General features: G+C 34.0%; 1 protein-coding gene across 7 annotated transcripts in view; it reads right to left on the bottom strand.

Moving 5' to 3' along the window:
- The window catches only part of KCNH7 (potassium voltage-gated channel subfamily H member 7), a 482,617-nt gene that overhangs the window by 135,156 nt on the left and 326,280 nt on the right, over positions 1 to 21,181 (bottom strand). For 3 of the 7 annotated variants that reach the window (XM_054549399.2, XM_054549401.2, XM_054549398.2), the window contains exons 4-7: positions 14,338 to 14,766; positions 9,459 to 9,479; positions 9,005 to 9,028; positions 1,264 to 1,478 (exon numbers count right to left, since the gene is read on the bottom strand). In XM_054549399.2, the coding sequence (XP_054405374.2) occupies positions 1,264 to 1,478; positions 9,005 to 9,028; positions 9,459 to 9,479; positions 14,338 to 14,766 (689 nt within the window). The remainder of the gene's footprint in view (positions 1 to 1,263; positions 1,479 to 9,004; positions 9,029 to 9,458; positions 9,480 to 14,337; positions 14,767 to 21,181) is intronic. The other 4 variants (XM_054549400.2, XM_009237780.3, XM_063712835.1 and 1 more) reach the window with 3 other exon arrangements.

The following is a 21,181-nucleotide window of genomic DNA, read 5'->3' on the forward strand; positions in this document are numbered from 1 at the left end:
CTTGCAGGGCCCTGATCCTAATATTTCCAACTTTTCTTATGTCTCCTTTTAAGTCTCTTGATTCCTATATATTCATATAATGGTAGGAATCTATAAATAATAAAACTTTTAAAGTAAAAACAATTGAAAGGAAAATACAAAGCTATCAAAATGACATCAATACAATGTGTGTAACAGTAAACTGTTCATTTACCCATTTTACTAAATATAAGAAAAGTGAAATGCCAAGAAAAGAAAGCCTCTTCACTATATAAATATTAAAATATATAGAAAAAATGCTCTCAAGAATGGCATGTATAATTTCTCATCTCAAATAAATATAGACTGCACAGGTTTATTTATAACTTGCTCATGGTCTTTTCATAGCTATTTCAGCTCACACATAAGAGGTTATCTGGAAACAGTACTATAGTGTGGTTTGTAGTGATTACAATTACAGAAAAACTTCATTAATTCAAAAACTTCAATGCTTGGGATGAAGAATGGGGGCAAGCTTGGCTTTATATTATAGAGAGTTTATGCAAAGATTTGCTAAGCAAATATACTGAGTAAATTGTTCGTAAAAGAACTGCTTGCTTGACAAATTTTAAAGTCATGAATTCCCAACAATGTAAGTGCATTGTAAGCAAAAGCCACGTACTGCTTAGGTTGGTATATTGATATAATAAGTAGAAATCATTTTTATCTACTCTCTGAAGCAGTACACCTGCTAGCTTTTTATCCTAGTTCAAGTTGCAGTATTTATTTGAAAATAATAAGATATTGTTCCAATAAAATGTGGTGTTCCACTGACTTCTCATCATCTCAGACAACTCTTTTCCCTAAGTTAACTGACTTAGATATGACTCTATTTAGTAGAGTAAGTGCAAAAGGATACCACAGTTCAGAGCAAATCCTAATTAGTCCCCTAAAGCTTCAATAGACACATCCATTATATTAAAAACCATGTTTTAATAATGTGAGAGTTGGCAGCCAAACAATAAGTGTCCAAACATGACGAATAGCAGGTTAACCACCTCTACGAAAGTGGGAGCAACCATGCCACGTTAGCCCATTTTTGTTTAGTCTTGTAATATATAAAATCATAGTATACAGCTTTATTAATCTGTTATATTAGAGAGTTACCCAACATCTCAAGATAAATAGGAGTACAAATAAATGTCTTACCTCTACTGATAGTCATTTATAAGAAAAAGAATATGTTTTATGGTGCAGAAGCAAACCTCTAAAAAAGTTGAAATTGATAAGAAAATTGTGTCCTACCTGGGTCACTTTTTCGGTCACATTGTGTGTTCGATCTTTAACTTTGGGTGCAATAATGGTTTTATCTGAAGAAGGAGGCGATGAATTCTTTTTCTCAGTTTTGACCTCTGAAAAATTCAGAGTGAGCTGTGGAATCTTGTTAATGGTGCTGTATTTGTTGAGGTTTGAATCTGATGTGGATCCCAGGAGGCTTGACTTGATATGATTAAAAGGGCCTAAAAAAATGGGAAGTATTTGTAAGAGTAATATAAGAAGATATAGAAGAAAGAGACAGTTCTGAATACCCTGCTAATGATTCCTGAGCAATATGATCCTGATTTGAGTGTGACTGAATGCAGCCAGCTTATACCTGGACACAGGGCTTAGGGTCACCTTGGGCCACATGGAATGGCATGTGAGTATCTGAGAATAAGACTGGGTTCTAAGTGTGTACCCAGAGAGCAAATGGCAGATTTAGCTGTTAATTAGTTTCTTTCATTAAAAGCTAGAATAAAAGAAAAAACTACACTCTCTGTTATTGGTCAAATTCTACCTTTAAAGTTTCTTATAAATTTCATTTTGTAATTTGAGGATTATTTAAGAAGGACTTACCTATGGTTAAAGTCATATTGGCTATGAAATTTCCAAATGGATTGTTTACCCTGCTTCAATTTGTGTTACTCTCCTCTCTGTGTCACTGAGGAGTGACAAGCCATCTAGGCTCTTCATATGTTTCCACTACCTATATGAGATGCTCCACAGAGCTTCTGAAAGAGTTAAACCCAGATGAAGGAATTACCAATAAAACTGCAGAGGGTAAAAGGCCATTTTTGTGTGAATGTGTGTACTCTATTGAAAACTCTCGGATCATATGTGGGATTTTTAGATCCTTTTTTTTCTTTCACTTATGTTTAAGTCTTGACCACTTTCTGAGAAAAAAAAGAGTGCTATAAAAACCACATAAGAAGAATGCTCTGGCAAACATAACTTACAATAGAAGTGACCACAGCTAGGTAATAGGGCATGTCTGGGATTGATAGTACCTAGCCACTTCTCGAAATCTTTCCTACAAAGATAACTTGGCAAGGTGGCAAGACTCCTGGTTTCTTTGTTGAGGGAGTAGACTGACCAGCTATATCTCCTTTTGGGATGAATCTGTTGTCTGTTGCTTATGGAGAATCAGGAAATTCTCTGAGAAGTATCTTGTATAATGAGCAATATTACATACACTGTTATTTAGCTCTTAAAAATTAACAACAGGGAGAATTTTATAAAAATTGTAAGCTCCCTGTTTTTGTGCCCCAGGAAGTGGTTAAAACACACAAATTGCATTAATAAACTTGTTAGGCAGCATGGTTGCCTTCTGTCATTTTTTTCCCTGTTCATAATGAAGTGAACACATTTTCGGGATCAAAATGTACTCTAAGCATCAAGCAAGGTATAAACACTTTAAAATTAGACTTAAAGATTTTGTATTTTGGACAACAATCAATCAACTTAGGTCAGATATAATACTAAGAAATCAATGCTCATCATTTTGTTCATAGTCACTGTGGGGGAAAATCACACTATACTTGTTCATAAAAGTTTACCCTTGTTTATTATAAAAGTTTGAAGTAATCTTAATAAACTTTCATGTATTTAACAAATACTATGTTTCTTGAGTTGCATTTCTGTTGACTCCCTGAGTCTTATCCATGACGATGACCAAGTCCATCTAGAAGAAAAATGTCATGAGCTCTCCAGGAATTTATTGCCTCATGTTCTCATTTGCATATAGAACCTAACCCTCTTTACTATTCATACAAAGATAGAAATAAGAGCCAATAGTGGCAACAAATTCATCTAGCCTTCAGATAGTTCTCTGACAGAAACTCCATTCTTCAGGTCATTTTGGAAGTCTCCAGCCCACATCACTAATTTATTTTATTGTAATGCATACCAGGATAGTGTTTCCCTTTCTGCAGCATTCTATAGTTGAGTTCTAGGTTTTATATCTTAATATTTACAATTTGTAAATTATGCTAGGATTTCAGATTTCTTAGATATTGTCTTTTCCCCAACTCTAATGTCATATTTTCACTCCTTAGGTTATTTAACTAACAGGGATACTATTAAGAGATTATAGATAACAGAGATCAAATATATAGTTAAATTGTATTAAAAACTCTTAAGCTCATCTTTCCACTCTCTTTCTGTATCATCCTTCTCTCTGATGCATTTCCGTAGCAAATTGTCCACAGAGTTGTTTAAAATTTGGCTAAATTCACAGATCATCGATGTCATCACAGATTCTACAATGTTAATAGACAGAAAGACACTGTTAATCTACTTTAATTGCCCTTGTGACCAGTTCCAATAAACGCCACTGAATTGGCTACACTTACATAAGCATGTGATTTCAACTATGGTAGTATTTCACTCTAGGGGAGATTTGTGGGGGCATTTTTTGTTGTCACAATTATGAAAGAATTTCAATGTCACAATTCTCCTGCCTTAAAGAATTGCCTTACATGCCTCAAGGCCATTCATGCAGGTGAAAAGCCTGTTTATTCATGAACTGAGCTTTAAAACTACCTGTTTCACATATAAACACCACAATGTGCTTTTTACATGATTTTAATATAAATTGAAATTTCCAGAGCTACAATTTCCATGTAGAGGTAAGAATATATATTGTTTTATTCAGAACTTTATCAGAAATTGTTCACCATTTTGGAAAATTATGCCACTTAGAGCTACACTCCTCGTGACATTTGAGTAGCCAATAGAAAATTTCAGAGTTTAGATTACAATCTGTGTTTGGGTTTGTTATTTGCAAATATGTAAGCTAAGAGATTTGAGTCTTCTTTATCAGTGTTGGAACCAAATATTATCAAATTTTCAGAGAATTACCAAAATCACACTAATAAAAGTTCCTTCAAAAATATTTTATATAAATATCCTCCTATATATGTAAAATAATATGATGCTATGAAATGGAACCTATCTCTTAAAAATGAAACACTTGTAATTATTTATTTGTCTTTGGGTTGGCTGTTAGTTTTCAGTCTCATTCTCAAAACTCCCTGGAGAGCTGCCACAACTTCTCTATAATGTCTCAATTGCCATTTCATTTTCCATTCCATCTTCAATTTCTCATTACATAACAAAGCATGTTTGCACGATCTTTTTTTATGTATTAGAGGATGAATATATGCCCTGACATCTAGTGGGATTTCTTTCTTCTGTGCAATTCACTACTATTGCATTATATCACGGAAGGTATCATTTTGACACTACTATTAAAAGCAAGAGCTAGCTCATTTACAAGAATACCATACTTCCTTATTTTCTCTTCAGTTTATATTGGTATATTAATCATAATTAAATTTTAGTTACTTCCCATTTTTAAAATTCATGTATAAATAAGTCTGATATAATTCTTGACTCCAATGGTGGTTTTGATTATGCTGCCCATCTATACTCCTGCTGTACCATTTTATCTGGTACCTGTATGGAATATTTTCTCATGTACTTAATGCTTTTAAAACCAAGTTTTCTTCCTATGTCTGATTATTGCATTATGTTTTCTAGTGCAGTTATATTTGAACACTAACATATTGAAATAAATAGTTTATTGTAAACTGCTTTTCTTTTATTTCTCCTGTATATTACAGTTAGGGAATCATGTTGATATTTTAGAAATAGGTTAAATTATTTCTGAGTTCCATTTCAGGATAGGAAAATGAGTAAAACGAAATATTTATTGAGACAAGGAGACATTGGATCTGATATGATTGAGAAACTGGTTGATAAAATGTCATACTCAAATTTGGCCTCAGAATTTGCAACTTCATTGCATTCACTATTTTAGCTTCTCATATTTGCAGGTGGAAAAACCTTCTAAACTCTTATTCTATTCTGGGTTTTTTTTTTTTGGCTCTTAGTCTTAAAGAGTTAATCCACATTTTCTTTTAATTTATATTTTAATTAATTCAGCAAAACTTAAAATATTACTTAAAATAACTTGTGCAAGCTACTTAGATAAGGCATTTAAAATGTATTTCATGCTGTATAAAAAAGATAATTATGCTTCTTTCTACTGATTTTAAAGCAGATATTTAAATGCAGAAGACTTCTAGAGTCTTCAAGATGATCAGTGTTGGCTTAGGTTCCTCTAAGCCCATCTAAATGCAAATGAAAAAAATTTCAACATTTTAACTAAGGTAGGTATTAACAATATCCTTATTTCACCAATTGTAAACGTAAGCGGACAGAATATGAGGCCAGAAAAGAATAAGAATAAAGGACCAGAATGCAGGGTTTCCTACCTCCTAAGTCTATATTCAGAGAGGCCTTGGTTGAGGATTTAAAGGTGAAAGGCAGCCTCTCTGAGAGTGATCATGAACAGATGGGATTTAGGATTCTAATGAAAGAAAGGAGAATAACCTGAAAAACAAAGTAAATAAATTTAAAAGAAATGAATGGGCAGAAATAGAGGGAAATAAGAGATTCAATAAAAGTCATGTGAAACGCAAAAGCATAGAGGAGGACTTGATGTTCTTCAGAAAAGCATTTGCAAGATGGATGACCAGGTTACATTTTTCAATATATTAGGAGAAGGTGGAAAACAGGTAACCAAGTAGACTAAACCAACAGCTGGAGAATGCTTTAATGTATTTCAAGGGTCTGATTAAACATAAAGTAGGGCAATTTCCAACTACAAAGAAATACCTACATTTAGACATGAAGCTAGAGGCTAAAGCAACAACTGGGAAGAATTTTAAAGATATTTAAAATTTATATGATGAGGCTATTTAAATTTATCATGAGTTATGAGATGCTAAAGGAGAATATATTTTTCTTTTAGATGGTGCTGGAAATATAGCTAAGGGCACCTGATAGATTACAAAAAATAATGCTACTTTAAAAAATCATTTTGGAGTGCCAAATGTTATAGGAAAGAAGGAAACCAAACAGACAAAGGTTGTTTTTAAATCATCAGGTATTTGTACAATATATCTTAGGGCACTGAATTTATTTAGCTAAAGTTTAATAAAACCCAAATTGCTGAAGTGACTTAACATGAAAGAAGATGCAAATGCAGTGTTTAATAATTAAACTTTGTAAAAGAACACTGTCAATAAGTATAAGGCAACCAGTTTAGCACTTAGAAAGATGCATAAGAAGTAATCATCAAATTATTTTTCTTCATATTGTCTGTTTCAGTGCATGACATATTATTTGCAGGAGTAAACTGTTATCATTGAAAATCAATTTGCAAATCCTTATCAGATGACAAGATACTGGGTAATGGCCAATGCAGCCTATGAGAAACAAGTTGTATTAGATTAATTTATTTCATTTATGAGTCATATAGGCTAGAGAGGAGATAAAACTGTAACAAACCTTGAAAGTAGTTTTACTTCAGAGTCATATGACAGATTCATAGACTAATTGGAAATGGAACACACCAATGTCAGAGGGAAGCAGGGTTACTTGAGATAACAAGGAGGTGGAAGCATTAAAGGGGCAAAATTGTATTATGACTTATTTACGAAGTAGAGAAAGTGAGGTAGATTTTTACTGATGACTTGTAAAGCAAAATAGAAAAGCCACCAAGTTTGAGGTAAAAATTAATATATGAGTGATGGAGGTAGGATTAGGTACCCCCTCACATATTAGAGAAGTTGTTAAAAAATTATAATACATACATATGTATATGCAGGATGTGCAATTTATTTGAAATAACTTTTCCACTCTTTGACAATGGTTTACACTTTTAACAAAGAACTTTGAAATGTTAGCTTAAGGAGTCAGAATGCTAAGAAAATTTATTAAAGGGAAACGAAATAGATCCTAAGAAAGAAGATTAAGTGGAAATTAGTTTTAGAAAAAAGATGGAGTACCAATTTGCTGTCTTTTTACTGTGATATTGCATCATGATTAGCAGTAGTCAGCTAGTATCTCTGTCCAGTAGAGATGGATGAAGGGGAAAAAATACATATTAGAAAGAAAGATATAGGTTAGCTCTTTGTGTAACAGGCACTAACACAGACTTCCCGAGAAAGTTAAAGAATGGCATTCTTTGGAGATAAATGTACCACCTGTGCAAGGTATTTAGCCAATACCTCACCTGACATGAATAAATCAGATGATGTTGAAGACATTACCAACACATTCCTAAGTTATTTATTTAATTCAGAATTAAATAATTAGAATTAAATTCAACCAAAAAAAGTTTTTTGGTTGAATATTGAAATAATTAATTAGAATTATGCATTTTGTACACAAAGCAGTGTAGAAACCTGCATTTTTTAGTCTTTTATTTAGATCTGGTATAGAAGCAAAGTCAAAACAATTTAAAATGCACATTTGGGGGGTCCTGTACCTAATTAGAAATGTTAATGGCTTTGTGAAAAATCTTAGAGGCAGACACTTAAACATTATTAATAGTTTTCAAAACCAGAGCTTGAAAAAAGTAATGAAGACTTTGGAGTGAAAATTTACATTAAATTTAATTAAGTTTGCAAATGTTTTCTCCAATTTGGGGATATAACTTCTTAAGTATTAATATGTGAAAACTTTCTACAATGGTTTAGAGATTTGTAATGCCAAATTCTGACTTTGATGATTCTACCATATAGTTTAAATTGTGATCGTAAAATTGATGTGCAATCTGAAATCTATGTAATAAATAAAGAATATCTGCATTCAAAGACTACTCCTATTAAAAATGAGAGAGTTGAGAAAAAAAGGTTGGAGAGTAAATGAATTGTTTTATGACACTAAAATAAAATAGCTGTACTTTGACATATATGTGAACTAGTAGTTTGAAAGTTAAACAAGTCCAATTTTCTATTTGTTGAGAAAAATTAGGTTCATTTATCACTAACTAGAAAATTAATTAATGCCTACTAATTTACTGCTAATTTTTAAATCCTAAAGCTAGTTGGCAAGAACTATCTGTATCCTGCTTCTTGAGGTTACATTCTGAATTATGTCAATGCAAACCACCATACACAGTTGACACTAATTTGCTCCCTTTTAGAAATCACAGTGGACAGGTCAAAAAAAAAAAAGAACAATGATGTAGGTGAAATCCCATCCCACTATTGGGGTCAACCTGCATAGACCCTTTTAAAGTGCTTACAAAATAAAATTGGAGTGGGTTTGGGGGAATACTGCCATAATTTCCCTGATTTTCAAATTTCCCTAGGTTGCTGACCAAACATCTTTGCTCCCTAGCACTATTAATTCATAACCATCACCAGCTCTGAATTATTTTAGGGAAGTAATTGAGAAATCAATATACAAAATTGCACAGTGGTCAGTGTACCAGTGACATATAGGAGAGAGTGGTCAAAACAGTGAATTCTAAGTAATGACGGTTACTGGTGGAGACGTGTTCATGCAACACACATGCACAAAATAAGTCACAATCACCATTTGCACACCCACAGCAGCATGCATGGCCTATGCTGAAAGACCAAATCCCAATGGTTTTCAATTTGATGATAATAATATGGTTATTATATTTTGTGATACTTGTATCTACTATGATATAGTAGAAAACAGAAGTGAATTTCAAATTTTCAGCCCAATCCAAATTTATCCAGAGTATTCCCAGTTAAACATAACCCTATGGTAGTTGTAGGTCATGCCAGTGATTTCAGACTAATAGAGAACAAAATTAAAATGATTAAAATATAATAGAGAAAAATAGAAAACAACTATCATGCATATATAGTTTACTACTACAGTAAGCTGAAAACCATACCCCCTGCCATCCAGGAACGTGAAACTAGTTTTGAGGAAACAAAAGAGGAACAAGTGAAGTGATGCTGTCATGTAGCACTTTGCTTATTTTATTTCATCTTGCACTCAAAATTTTTGTTTTCCTGAAATAGGCTTTTGTGTCTCTGTCACATCAGAATATATTTAGCTTGATATTTGTGTTTTTCCAAGTGATTTAAATATTTAGGAAGTATTCATTGTCAACCTAGGCTTATAATTCTTGCAGGCAAAAGGAGCTCATGATCATTTTGGTGACACAGCAGAGAAATAACAATGTCTGTAGCAAAATCAAGCCATGATGTCTCCACCAGGCACCCCAAATAGCTAAGGGCAGCATGAAGATGTTGCATTGAACAGGGCATACAGCAGGCAAGTTAACATGCCGAGTAAAGGGGCGCGTTGAACGTCAGATGGTGAAATTTGAGTTTGTACATTACCTTTGACATTGCGACCATTGTCTGTTTTGAGCACATAAGGATAAAAAAAGAGAAATATAAAAAGAAGACTAAAATTATATTATATACACTGAATTACCTCTATAAAAACAATCAGAGAAATCAGAATATGATGGAAAATTTCTCTTTAATTGAATTTAACATTGTGTACTATTCCACCAAGTAACATGCATATACTAAAAATAGTATCTGTCATAATATACATTCTTATTTAAATATGTGAAGCATTTATCTCAATTTAAATGGATTCCAAAGTACAGATTTTATAATTATGACAGTTGGGAAATAGATTTCCCCAGCTGCCGCAGTTGTGACAAAACTTTCAACCTTGTCAACAGCTAATTTTAGTGTCTCCTCAACTATCACTTAGAATATACTCAAAGGAAGTGATACTCAACTATCACTTAGAATATACTCAAATAACATTTTGCATGTTAAGCATTTTTTTGCACATAATTTAACCTAGTATGTTAATAAGGAAAATGTTTCTAAGATAACAGTTCCTTCCTCCCTCCCTCCCTCCCTTCCTCCCTTCCCTCCTTCCCTCCTTCCCTCCTTCCCTCCTTCCCTCCCTCCTTCCCTCCTTCCCTCCTTCCCTCCTTCCCTCCCTCCTTCCCTCCTTCCCTCCTTCCCTCCTTCCTTCCTTCCTTCCTTTCTTCCTTTCAGGACAAGGTCTGGCTATATCTCTCTGGATGGACTTGAACTTCTAGCCTCAAGAATCCTCATGCCTGAGCCTCCTTAGTAGCTGGGACTACAACCACACCAGTCTGCCTGGCTCCACTCTGCCTGGCTCCAACTTACATTATTAATCACAATTTTATTAACTGCCCTCCTCCAAATGTTCTTCAATATATATTTTAAAAATAGCAAATATAACTCAAAGAGTCATTCTTAGGCAAAAATAATTGCAAGAAGTAAATGAAAGATTAGATTGTTTTAAAAAACGTAAACATTTTTGTTCATGTCACAATGAATTCAGTGTAATTACTAGAATATTGAAAAATTTTATTTGTAATAAAATGGGCTCTTTTAAAATCTAAGTTAAATATTTTCAGATTTATTTTGAGATCAGCTATCTAAATGTTGCATACTTGCCACTAACAGAATATGCATTACTAGCTATGAAACACACAAGCTTAAAATAAATGTCACTGCCATATCAAAACCATTCAAATATATCCAAGATTTGAAAAATCTGTTCAGTGTTTTGTTGATATCTATGCTAACACTGTGCCCATTTAAAATCTTGGGATATATCATAATAATTTCAAAGCTTATAACTGAAATAATTCTAAGAGTGTGATATATTGGATTGCTCGTAGACACTGCATTGAACAAAGATATACAAATAAAACTGTGGCCTTAGATGACAACTCCCTTTCCTCTTTGAGAGAATCACAAAAAACAAATAGAGATAGTGGAAGAGATCTTGATTACTCAGAATGAATGTGTCTATCGGAAGCTAGGTCCAAAAACCATTAGTAAAGTAACAACTGCTTGCAAGTAGTTATAAATTATAACTGTACTTATCAAACCTAAAAATTATATGTAAAGATTTACCAATTCCAAGAAAACTAACAGAACATTACATTATATAGTCATTACAGCTTTGACCTTCCAAGGCAGAGTGTGGCTTGTGCACTGGTCTTAGCTGAGATCTGCTTGTTATTCTTCCATGACAATGCAAGTACAGAAATTGGAGTAAATATTTAGAATCTTTTGTAGCAGTTTGGCAGAGTAATTTCATGTCTGATTAATCTAATAATAAAACAATTGGGGTTTATATTTTATGTCTATTTTTCACATTTTATTTTTCTAGTAGTACATTTTTATTGACTTCACAAATGTATTGGTCAGTGATGAATTAGAAAAAAAATTCTGGTTCTTCATCAAAGATGGTTTGAAAAGTATGGTTCTAAGGTACTTGATAATGTGGATTAAATGAGAGGATAAGGTAAAATATTATTCATTAACATATCTGCAAAATATTTAAAGTTCTGTGAAGATAGCCTGTACGGGAGAACATTTTTATTTATTTGAATGAGGAGACAACAATCAGACTTTGAAATCTTGTGCATGATTTCACCTGTTAATCAGTTACATGAATTCATAAAACTAAAATCACTTCTAAAAGTTTTCCATCTTTCCTTATCAATGGCTCTATTTCTAAAATATACCAAATTATAAAGTCTTAGGAAATGTAGTTTCTTTTTGCTAATCAGTGATTTTGTAGCTAAAATTGCTCTAAAGATGAAGTAGAAAATACCCTCTGAATTTATCAATCTATAGTCACATGTTGACTCTAGCATAATCTGTTAGAAAGTAAGTTTTTTTTGAAAACAGCTTATTTTGGGTGAGGGGGAAAAATTGAGGATGATCTTAGCACCAAATGTTTATGTATAGTACCCGTACTGAGAAATCCAAAAATATTAAATCATTCTTTCTCATAATTGTATCAGTGTGCACTAAATGGATATTATATAAATTAAAAACAATGAAGTTAAATCAAGAAGTCTAATCTAAACTACTCAGCACCACTGTCCAAACACAGGCTAAGTCAGTACAATGCACTGATTATGTATCAGTTTGATTTTCAAATTTGTTGTTTTTGAATTTTACTATACTACTGTTATTATAGAAGTCAGGATCTCTCTAGGGAATCTCTGAAAGGGCAATTTCTGAAAAGTCAGTATGATTGCTAAAAGTGACTACACTAACTAAACTCACTAAAACATATGCTGGTCATTTGAATTACTATGTTGAATTTATTGTTGCTATTTAGCCACAGGACTCACTGATCAAAGATCAAATTCTAGTGGTTTCATTCTGTCAGGCAATATTGAGCCTGCCATTACTAAACGGGATAGGGCCTTAGATGATTATCCAATTTGGGAATTGGCCTTGTATTTTCTTTTATCCTTTTGACCTTCTTTGGCCCACAGATTAAAATAGGTGTGCTAATTGCTCTGGTATCTTTTTCTGAGCTATTGATTTATCTTTCTTTGAACTTTTTCCTGCCAACTCTTCCTTTCACCTTTTCTGCCTTCTCTACTTCATGGTGTCCTTTAGATAAAGATCCTCTATATGATTTACTCCTAAGACTTCGTTTAACTTCAGAGTATGATGGAGCAGATAACTCATTATTTTCTGATCTGCATGATTTTGAAACAGAGCTCACAAGCACAGTCCCCTCAACATCCCATGGTCTTCTCAATGTCACACTAATATTTATCGCGTATCTGCCATGAAGTAGACAATTGTGCTAGATACTAAGGGTGCAGAGCTCACTATGCCAGAGGGCCTATGCTGGAGGAGCTCACAGCAACATAATTGTTTGGTTACATATCTGACAAGAATGACAGACATATAATACACAATAAATATAAAATGCAATCCATGCTACACTATATGTAAATATTGGTTTGCACACTCGAGTGTGAAATGATTTAATTCTTCTGGTTTGGGAAGGGGGAAATGGGTCCCTGCTGCTGAGTGGTAGTGTAAGGAGAGACAAAGCAGGGAAGAGTATTCCAGGCATAACAAAGTAATGAAGCAAGAAAACACATGTTACATTTTTGGGAAAAGGCAAATTATATCTGTGCAGGTGTAGAATAGAGTATGTAGCAGGGAGGGGAGTCTTGCTGGGGCTAGAAATGAGGCTGGAAAAATAAGTGTGATCAACTGACAAAGTGCCTAATACCTCACACTGAGAATTAATGTTTTAAAGACAAAACTAGCAGCAGCCTGGACAGCAGGTCTCTCAAGAACCCAAATCTATGGGAATCTGAAAAGCAGGTCTGATGTACCCATGCCGGGAACTTTGATTCTTGGACTCCCTGGGGAAAGTCAAGAGATTCAACAGACTCCTCCTATGGCAAGGTTTCATGGAGGAGCAGGAGTGAGGGAGGAAAAAGATTGCCTGGATTTGATTGTAGATTGTAGACTATGCAGACAGGCAGTCCTGAGTTTGAAGCCAGGCTCTGACACTGACTAGCTCTATAATCTTAGTCTAGTTATTTATACTATTTATTTAACATAGTTAAGCCTCTGTTTCCTCACTTACTAAATAGGGCTTAAAAATGATTCCTAATTTGGGTTTCTTATGAGAGTAAAATGAGACTTAATGTGTGTCAAGCACTTACATTGCCTCAGACACAGTAAGTACTTAACCGATGTTATCAATCACCATGTTCATGATAAATTGTTTCTGCCATTGCTTTTTAAGGATCCTTAATTTCACTACTGGCTAATGTAAGAATGTGAACATAAAGAGGCCAGGGAGAAATAAATTCTGATTTGATTTTCAAGTTGATTTTGATTGAGATCAGGACTTTCAGGATTTTTTTCCCTTTAAATTTTTCGCCTTCATCCTACCTACCTTGCACCCCTGTCAGCTTACAGCTTTCTGATCACTCAGTATATCACAGTTCCTATGCTGCTCCCTTTGGAAAGAGTCGGTCAATGAACTAGCCCTCTGACGGCACAAATTCTTTCTTCCTAGGGCATGATCATTTGCTAAATGCAGCAAAATTAATTATGCTTGAGATGATAGTGTTCATCACCTAAGCACATGTTATAATAAGCATTAATTAATTAACACTCCATGTGGTAGGCAGATAATGGTTATCATACTATCTCAGAAATACAGATAAAGAAGCCAGAAGACACTAAATTACTCACTAGGGTTCAAAGAGGAAATCAGTAACAACTCTGAGTGTAGGACTCAGGTTTTTAATAGCCTTTAATCACATTTCTTTCCCCAATGCATAGAGATTATTGTTGAAATTTAAAACAATATGCAAATAATCATTTATTACCCATTAATATATGTTTCCATTTAAAAAAAAAAAATCAAACATACCTTCGCTGGCATGGCGGTCTCTAAATATGTTCTTGGGGTGGACGCCGAATCCTTCTATATCATGAACTGAAGATGCTCTCCGTATACTACATAAGCTTTCCCTTGATCTGGAATGGGACAGCTGGGAACTTGACTGCAGCATGTCAGGGTAGAGTCGGTCCCATTGCCTTTTGGGAGAGGAATGGTCAAGAGGTCCGGATATATTCACCAAGGGAGAACATTTGCTGGGCTGTATCAAAGCTTTTGTGTCATCTGCTTCAGAGGGGCTGCAGCTTTCTTTTGTAGGAGACTTAAAATGCTTCATGGCTACTGAATCATCACTGTGTTTAGATGAATCAATGACCACCACATCGGGGTCTTCTTGTGGTAAGGACTGCTTTCTGTAAGTGAGAACTCTCAGACCAGGGAATTTGAACCCGAAAAATTTTCCTATAAATGGAGACAGGAGAGAGCATTATTATAAGGCAAATGATAAATCCTGTAACAAAAACAAACATTGTTGACTCATATTTAAACACCATGTAAAAATAATTATGAATCAATGGTTATAGTTGGAATAGGGGATATTGTAGAAAACTTCTCTGAGACTAGTGTGAAGTATGATATAAGTAGCAAGAAAACAGTAAATAATTTTATCATATTTCTGATGATTAGATCCACACCATGACATAAAAGTATTTGGATGACAGGAGACTTTTAGTTTTAATAAAGTAAAAACATGCATCCACTATACATCCACTTTTCTAGGGAAACTGAAGGATGAACAGAGTTTTAAGAAAATATGATCCAAGGCATCATAAGTCCAGGGACAGACACAGGAGTGAGTATAGCCTATGTACATGTGTGGGTGACTGGGGGCTAATGTGTTGGAGCAGGCAGGAAGGAAGTGAGGTGAGGTAAAGAATAGACCTTGCATATTTAGAATATTTGTATTGAATAATATTGTGAGTCGAGTTTGGGTGGGAAAAGTGGGGTCAACTGTGTATGAGAGGTTTATCATTCCATCTGGAATTCTTAAAGACTTTTGGTTTTAAAGAGTGATGTACTGTACTGGTAAAGATTTCTTTTTCCTGCTTTTTGTTTTTTTTTTGGCTCCAAAATTGGATAGTATGGCATATAATGTTATGTATATCTCAGAGTGGCTGATGCACAGAAGGACAACTAAATATAAACTTTAAAGAGCAGATGTTAAAAATTAAAATATTAACTAATAAATATAACATTAAAATATTAAACTTTAATTGTTAGGTATATAAATTCACTAGTAGTAAAAACTGCAAAGTAAAACAAGAGGATATAATTTTTCTAGTCTTCAATTTTGCAGTAAATGAAAGAAAGCATAACATCTAGTGCTGGCAAAGAATGCTGGGGAGCATTCTGACATTTTGGCGGTGGGATTGCAGATTGCTGCAAATTCTTTGGAAAGTCTTTGGACAATATCTATTAAAATGAAAAAACATATACATTTATTTTGACTCAGCAATCCACATATGGGATATTGCAAAGGCATAAAAACTAGAAACAATTGGATTATCCATTAGAAGGAGAATTACTGAATAAATTATGGCATTTTTATTATTTGGAATCCTATGATATTCTTTAAAAGGTTGCTCAAATATAATGTTAAGTAAAAAAAGCAAGTTTAAGCTCCATGTGTTCACATAATTTTCATCAAAAAAACAAAAGCTTATATTTGTTCATATATGTTGTATTAAAAACTTCAAACTTTTAATGTTGACTAGCTCAGTGGGTGGGTTTTGAAGCAGTAATGTATGCATTCTTCTTTATATATCTTTTTTTATGTCAAGCATGAATTTGTTTATAAACTAAAAAAACTAATAAAGTAAAACTTCCGCTCCTCAAAGAACATAAAAACACAGGAGAAAGCATCCAAACAATAATCTGTAAGCCAAAGCTTCTCTAAGTATGATTTATAAGAAAATGCAAAGATTGTCATTTTTATTGTCCCCACAGTAGTCTAGGTCCACATTATCCATGGCTTTACAATTACACACTGACCTTATGGTCAGTCAACTTAAATATTTGGGCTGCAATATTAACTACCTTCTTATATTATTTAAATGTCATAGATACCATTATCTTTAATATATTTACTATGAACTTTTCCTCAATGCACTGAAGATGCTTCTAAAACATGGAAGAACACTCTCAAAACTCACGAACGTTTCTCCATTTTGAGTATACACTCCCAGTGGATGGTTTTTTCCTACATGCACATATTCAATTCTGTCTTCAGTCCAATAACTCCTAAATATTTATCTCCAGCCCAGACCTCTCCTCTGTGTTCCAAACCTGTATATCTAATAGATTCATCGACATCTCCACTTGAAAGACATCTTACAATCTTATAACAAGTCCAGTTTCATAATCTGACCCTCCAAGCCCAGGCTTTTTCTTTTTTTCTTTTTTTTTTAGTGAACGGCATCACAATCCATCCAGTCATATAAGCCTGAAACTTGAGCACCATTCTAGATACTGTTCTTTCTCTTCCACTCATCCCCAATATTCCATTAATATCAATCCATTAATTGTATTCATTTCACCTCCTGAATGTCTGTTTTCATTTCTCTCATCTTCACTGCTCCTACATATTTCCAAGCTACTACACTGGTTCACATAATTTCTTGCAAGAAAATGCTATCACTGTTCACATTTGTACCATTATTGTCCACCCTTAAAAATAATAATTTTTATTTTTAAAACAATTCAGAGGATGGCACAGTGGTTTATGCCTGTAATGCCAGCACTTTGTGAAGAAAAGGCGTAATGATCTCTTGAGGTCAGGCATTTGAGATGAATCTGGGCAACATAGAAAGAACCCCCATCTCTCCAAAAAAAATAAAAAATACTAGGTATGGTGGCATATGCCTGTAGTCCGAGCCACTCAGGAGGCTGCAGGGGGAGGATAGATTGAGCCTATGAGTTCGAGGCTACAGTGAGCTATGATTGAGCCCCTGCACCCCAGCCTAAGTGACAGAGAGAGACCCTATCTCTAAAGAAAGAAAAATTAATATATGATCCTGTAAACTATTGCACAATTCCACCCTTCCCCTGTTCTCCCCTGCTGCCAATAACTTTCTCTTTGGGGATGGAAGACAAAACTCTCTCCATCCTGCAACTTCATCTCTGTTCTTTGCTCTCTAGAACCCAGTCAAATGGAATTTTAATTCCCCTGGAGGTCTGTGCTTCTTTCAGATTCATGGCTTCTTTCTGTTTATCCTTTTTACTTCACCTACTGAGCTCATCCTTTAGATTTTAGCACCAAAGTGATTTCATGGGGAAGCTTTTCCTTCCTTCTGAACAGGTTACCACCCCTTTCATAGCTTTCACCACAGTTAATAACTATGCACTTGTTGACTTTCTGTTTAACATTTTTTCCATGACTGGACCATAGGCCTCAGAAGGGCAGGGCCCCAGGCTATTTTGCTTACTTACCATTGAGTCCCGGCTCTGACTGAATGACTTGGCATGGTAAATGAATTTTCACAAACAGATTCTAAACTGAACTCAGAATGTGCTCAATTTTGACTGTAGGAAAACTAGAATATTTAATTGCTCTGGCCATAATAATTAGACAATCTTAACCTCTTGGAATTGTACTGACTGATATTTAACAAAAAGTATTGATTGAGTAGAACTCAATAGTTCATGGAAAATGGTGAACTCTATACCATGTCCTCTCTACTTGATTTAACTCATTGATGAAGTTTATGTAAAATACCTGTTACAGAAAATTTGAGAATTTAAGAAGGCCAATTTATTATTATAAGCTTTCATTTGTGGTCTAGCAGTTAATAGTGATACAAATCATTGCAATAGAATTAAACATTTTTATTATTAATTATTATGGATATATAGTTGTACATATTTATGAAGTGCATGTGATATTTTGATGCAAGAATACATTGTGTAATGATCAAATCAGTGTAATTGGGATATGCATCATCTCAAGCATTTATCATTTTTTTGTGTCAGGAACATTCCAATTCTACTCTTTTAGTTATTTTGAAATATTCGATAAATTATTGTTAACTATTGTTGCTCTAAAGTGCTACCAAACACCAGATCTAATTCCTTCTATCTAACTGTATTTTGGTGCCCATTACCCATCCCCACTTTATCCCCCACCCCCTACCCTACTACCCTTCCTATCCTCTGGTAACCATCATTCTACTACTTCTCTCTGTGGTAAAAGACATGACAATGTACAGACAAACCACAAGTACATTCAACATTCTAGATTAATAAGACAAAGATAAGAGTAACCAATCTGCGCAAATAAGATTAAGTAACAGTGCATCGTGACAACTGTTTTGCAAGCATTCTTACATATCTCTACTAATAACTTTTATATGCTCAAGTAAATTGCCAAGTTGAAAATCAGTGAACTGCATTGAAGTCATTTGATTAGTCTTTAATGCACATGAAATTGAGTTTTAAAGCAGTTTACAAATCAATTCTGCAAGCTTATTACGATGCATTGAAAGTCAATGACTACTTTTATTAATTTTTCATCATTTACTTTACACTACTCCTTTAAAAAACAATTCACTGGCTTTCTTAAATTAATTACTACATAGGCATTTAGTTTATTCCTATAGTTTAGTCATATCCAGTGTGGTACAGATGGTCTTTTCTGCATCACTAGGTTAATAGGACCATGTTATATTGCATTACAGATTTAGTTGTCTAACTGTAGTTCATCCGGAAAGAATGCACATTGAGAATTTTGCTCAATGCTGGCACTTTCAGGTATGAAATATAAAACATAGATGAGTGTAATCCTGTTATGGATCTTAACACTGAAAATCATCCTTGGAAGTTAAGTCTTCAGATTTTATTATATTTGATTTCTAACTTGAATAATTAAAATAGATACTATTTAACCTATTTACTATAATGCTCAATAAATGTGAAATAAGAGAAACAGAATAAAGTTTTGCACATACTTTTACATATTTCCAGAAAGAATTACAAGTACTGGTAAACTACTTACATGATTATAATTTTGTTTAAACACATCCTTTTCATCTAAGAAGGCATATAGTTGTTAATATACATGAATATAATTATAGTAGTTATAATTAACTACTACTATAATGTCTTTCTCAGGACATGTCATTTTTGTGAAGATGCTGAATATAAATTTAGAGGCTGCATCTTCATCAATCCTGGCATATGTAACTAACAACTTTTTAGTTCTTAACCAAGAAAACATAGATATTCCCATCATCTTTCTCTGTGAAAAGTCTATAATTATCACTTTAATCTATACATGCAAAAATGTTAAATATTTTGCCAAATTCATACAGAAAATTCATGTCAGGTTAGCATAAAACAGCAGTTTCCTTGATTAATTTTAGTTTTACCCAAGGTTTGGTGTTTTCTTGGGTCATAAATATCTACATGAGAATCTAATGAAAATCCTGATTTCTCTTTGAAATAAATGTAGATAAATGCATACACACAATTTTGCTTATGATTTCAGAAGTTGAATAACTAACTCACCCTTCTCCAATGAAAGCCCTTCAAAATTGACCTCCCCTAAGATCCCCTAGGATTAGTTGATTCTTGATATTCCTTTTAGTTTTGAATTTATCTGCTTACATATTTGTGCTAGTCACATTTCTAATAAAATTATAATGATAACAACTACATTTATAACCTATTTCCTATGGTAATGGGGCTTTAGAAATTGGCTTTACTAAACTTTTCCAGTTTGAGAAGACCTCATCAATCTGCTGCTACTATTTTCTCTCCCTCTTTCTTTCTCTCTCTCTCTCTCCCCACTTCTTTCCTGTGTGAATTGATGCTCATCTATTACAGTTTGGAAGAAAACTATTACACCCACTTTTGACTTCAACCAATTCTTCTAACTTAAGACTACATACAGGGATATTAGAAACAAATCATTTTCTTGTGGAAAAACAAAAAATCTCTGCAAAATTATCCATCTATTTTCAATCATTGATTTTTCTCACAATACAGCTGCAAATTTCCAACCATTTCCTTCACTCAATTTTTCATCATTTCTATAAATTCTTAGAACCTTGATTATGTCATATTTTTACTGCAAAAACCCAATTAAATATAATTAGAAGCAGGTTATTCCTGCTTGGTTCTGCTAGGTTGAATTATGGACTGAAAAGTAGAGAGAAACTTAAGTTCAAGTAGTCAAGCAAATTAGAGACCATGGTGAAATAGGAGAGGATCTGTATGGGGAGTAAAGTGAGGTTTGTTGTAAAGGCCATAAGCAGGGATCTGTCTCCTCACAAAAGGTTGCAGTGGTGGGAGGGTATCTTAGATTGGATTCCTCAAAGTAGATTGTGAAAAGGCTTATTTAGGGAGTACTCTCATGGGTTATGTCTATTAAAAAGGCAGGATTAAGAAGAGGAAGTTAAACTGCTTTTCAAATGCAACTGAAGCATTGGCCAGTCCTCCTGGAGCTCAAATACAGGGATAGCCCCTTCAGAGTTCTGCCAAATTGAAGCCAGGGTACCTGGCCTTTGTATCCCTGTGTCTACCAATCACTGGTTATAGCCACACCACGGGAAAGGCCATAATGCTGGGTAAGGTAGTTTCCTGCCTTAAACCACAATTTCCAGGGAGGGGCAGCAGTGTACCCGGAACAGCTGATATTTCCAGCAGCTGGGCTGTCTCAGCCCTAAGGAAGATGTCTGGGCTTAGGGCCACAGTGTCCAGTACAGAGAGAGAAATATAGCCATCTTTTGGCCTGAAAAAATTATGATCTGAATTAAGCCTACAATCAGCTATTATCACACAAAATAAGGATGTGTGAATTGGTATCTGTGTATCCTTCTAA

The sequence above is a fragment of the Pongo abelii genome, chromosome 11 (genome assembly GCF_028885655.2).
Source record: "Pongo abelii isolate AG06213 chromosome 11, NHGRI_mPonAbe1-v2.0_pri, whole genome shotgun sequence".
Classification (NCBI taxonomy): domain Eukaryota; kingdom Metazoa; phylum Chordata; class Mammalia; order Primates; family Hominidae; genus Pongo; species Pongo abelii.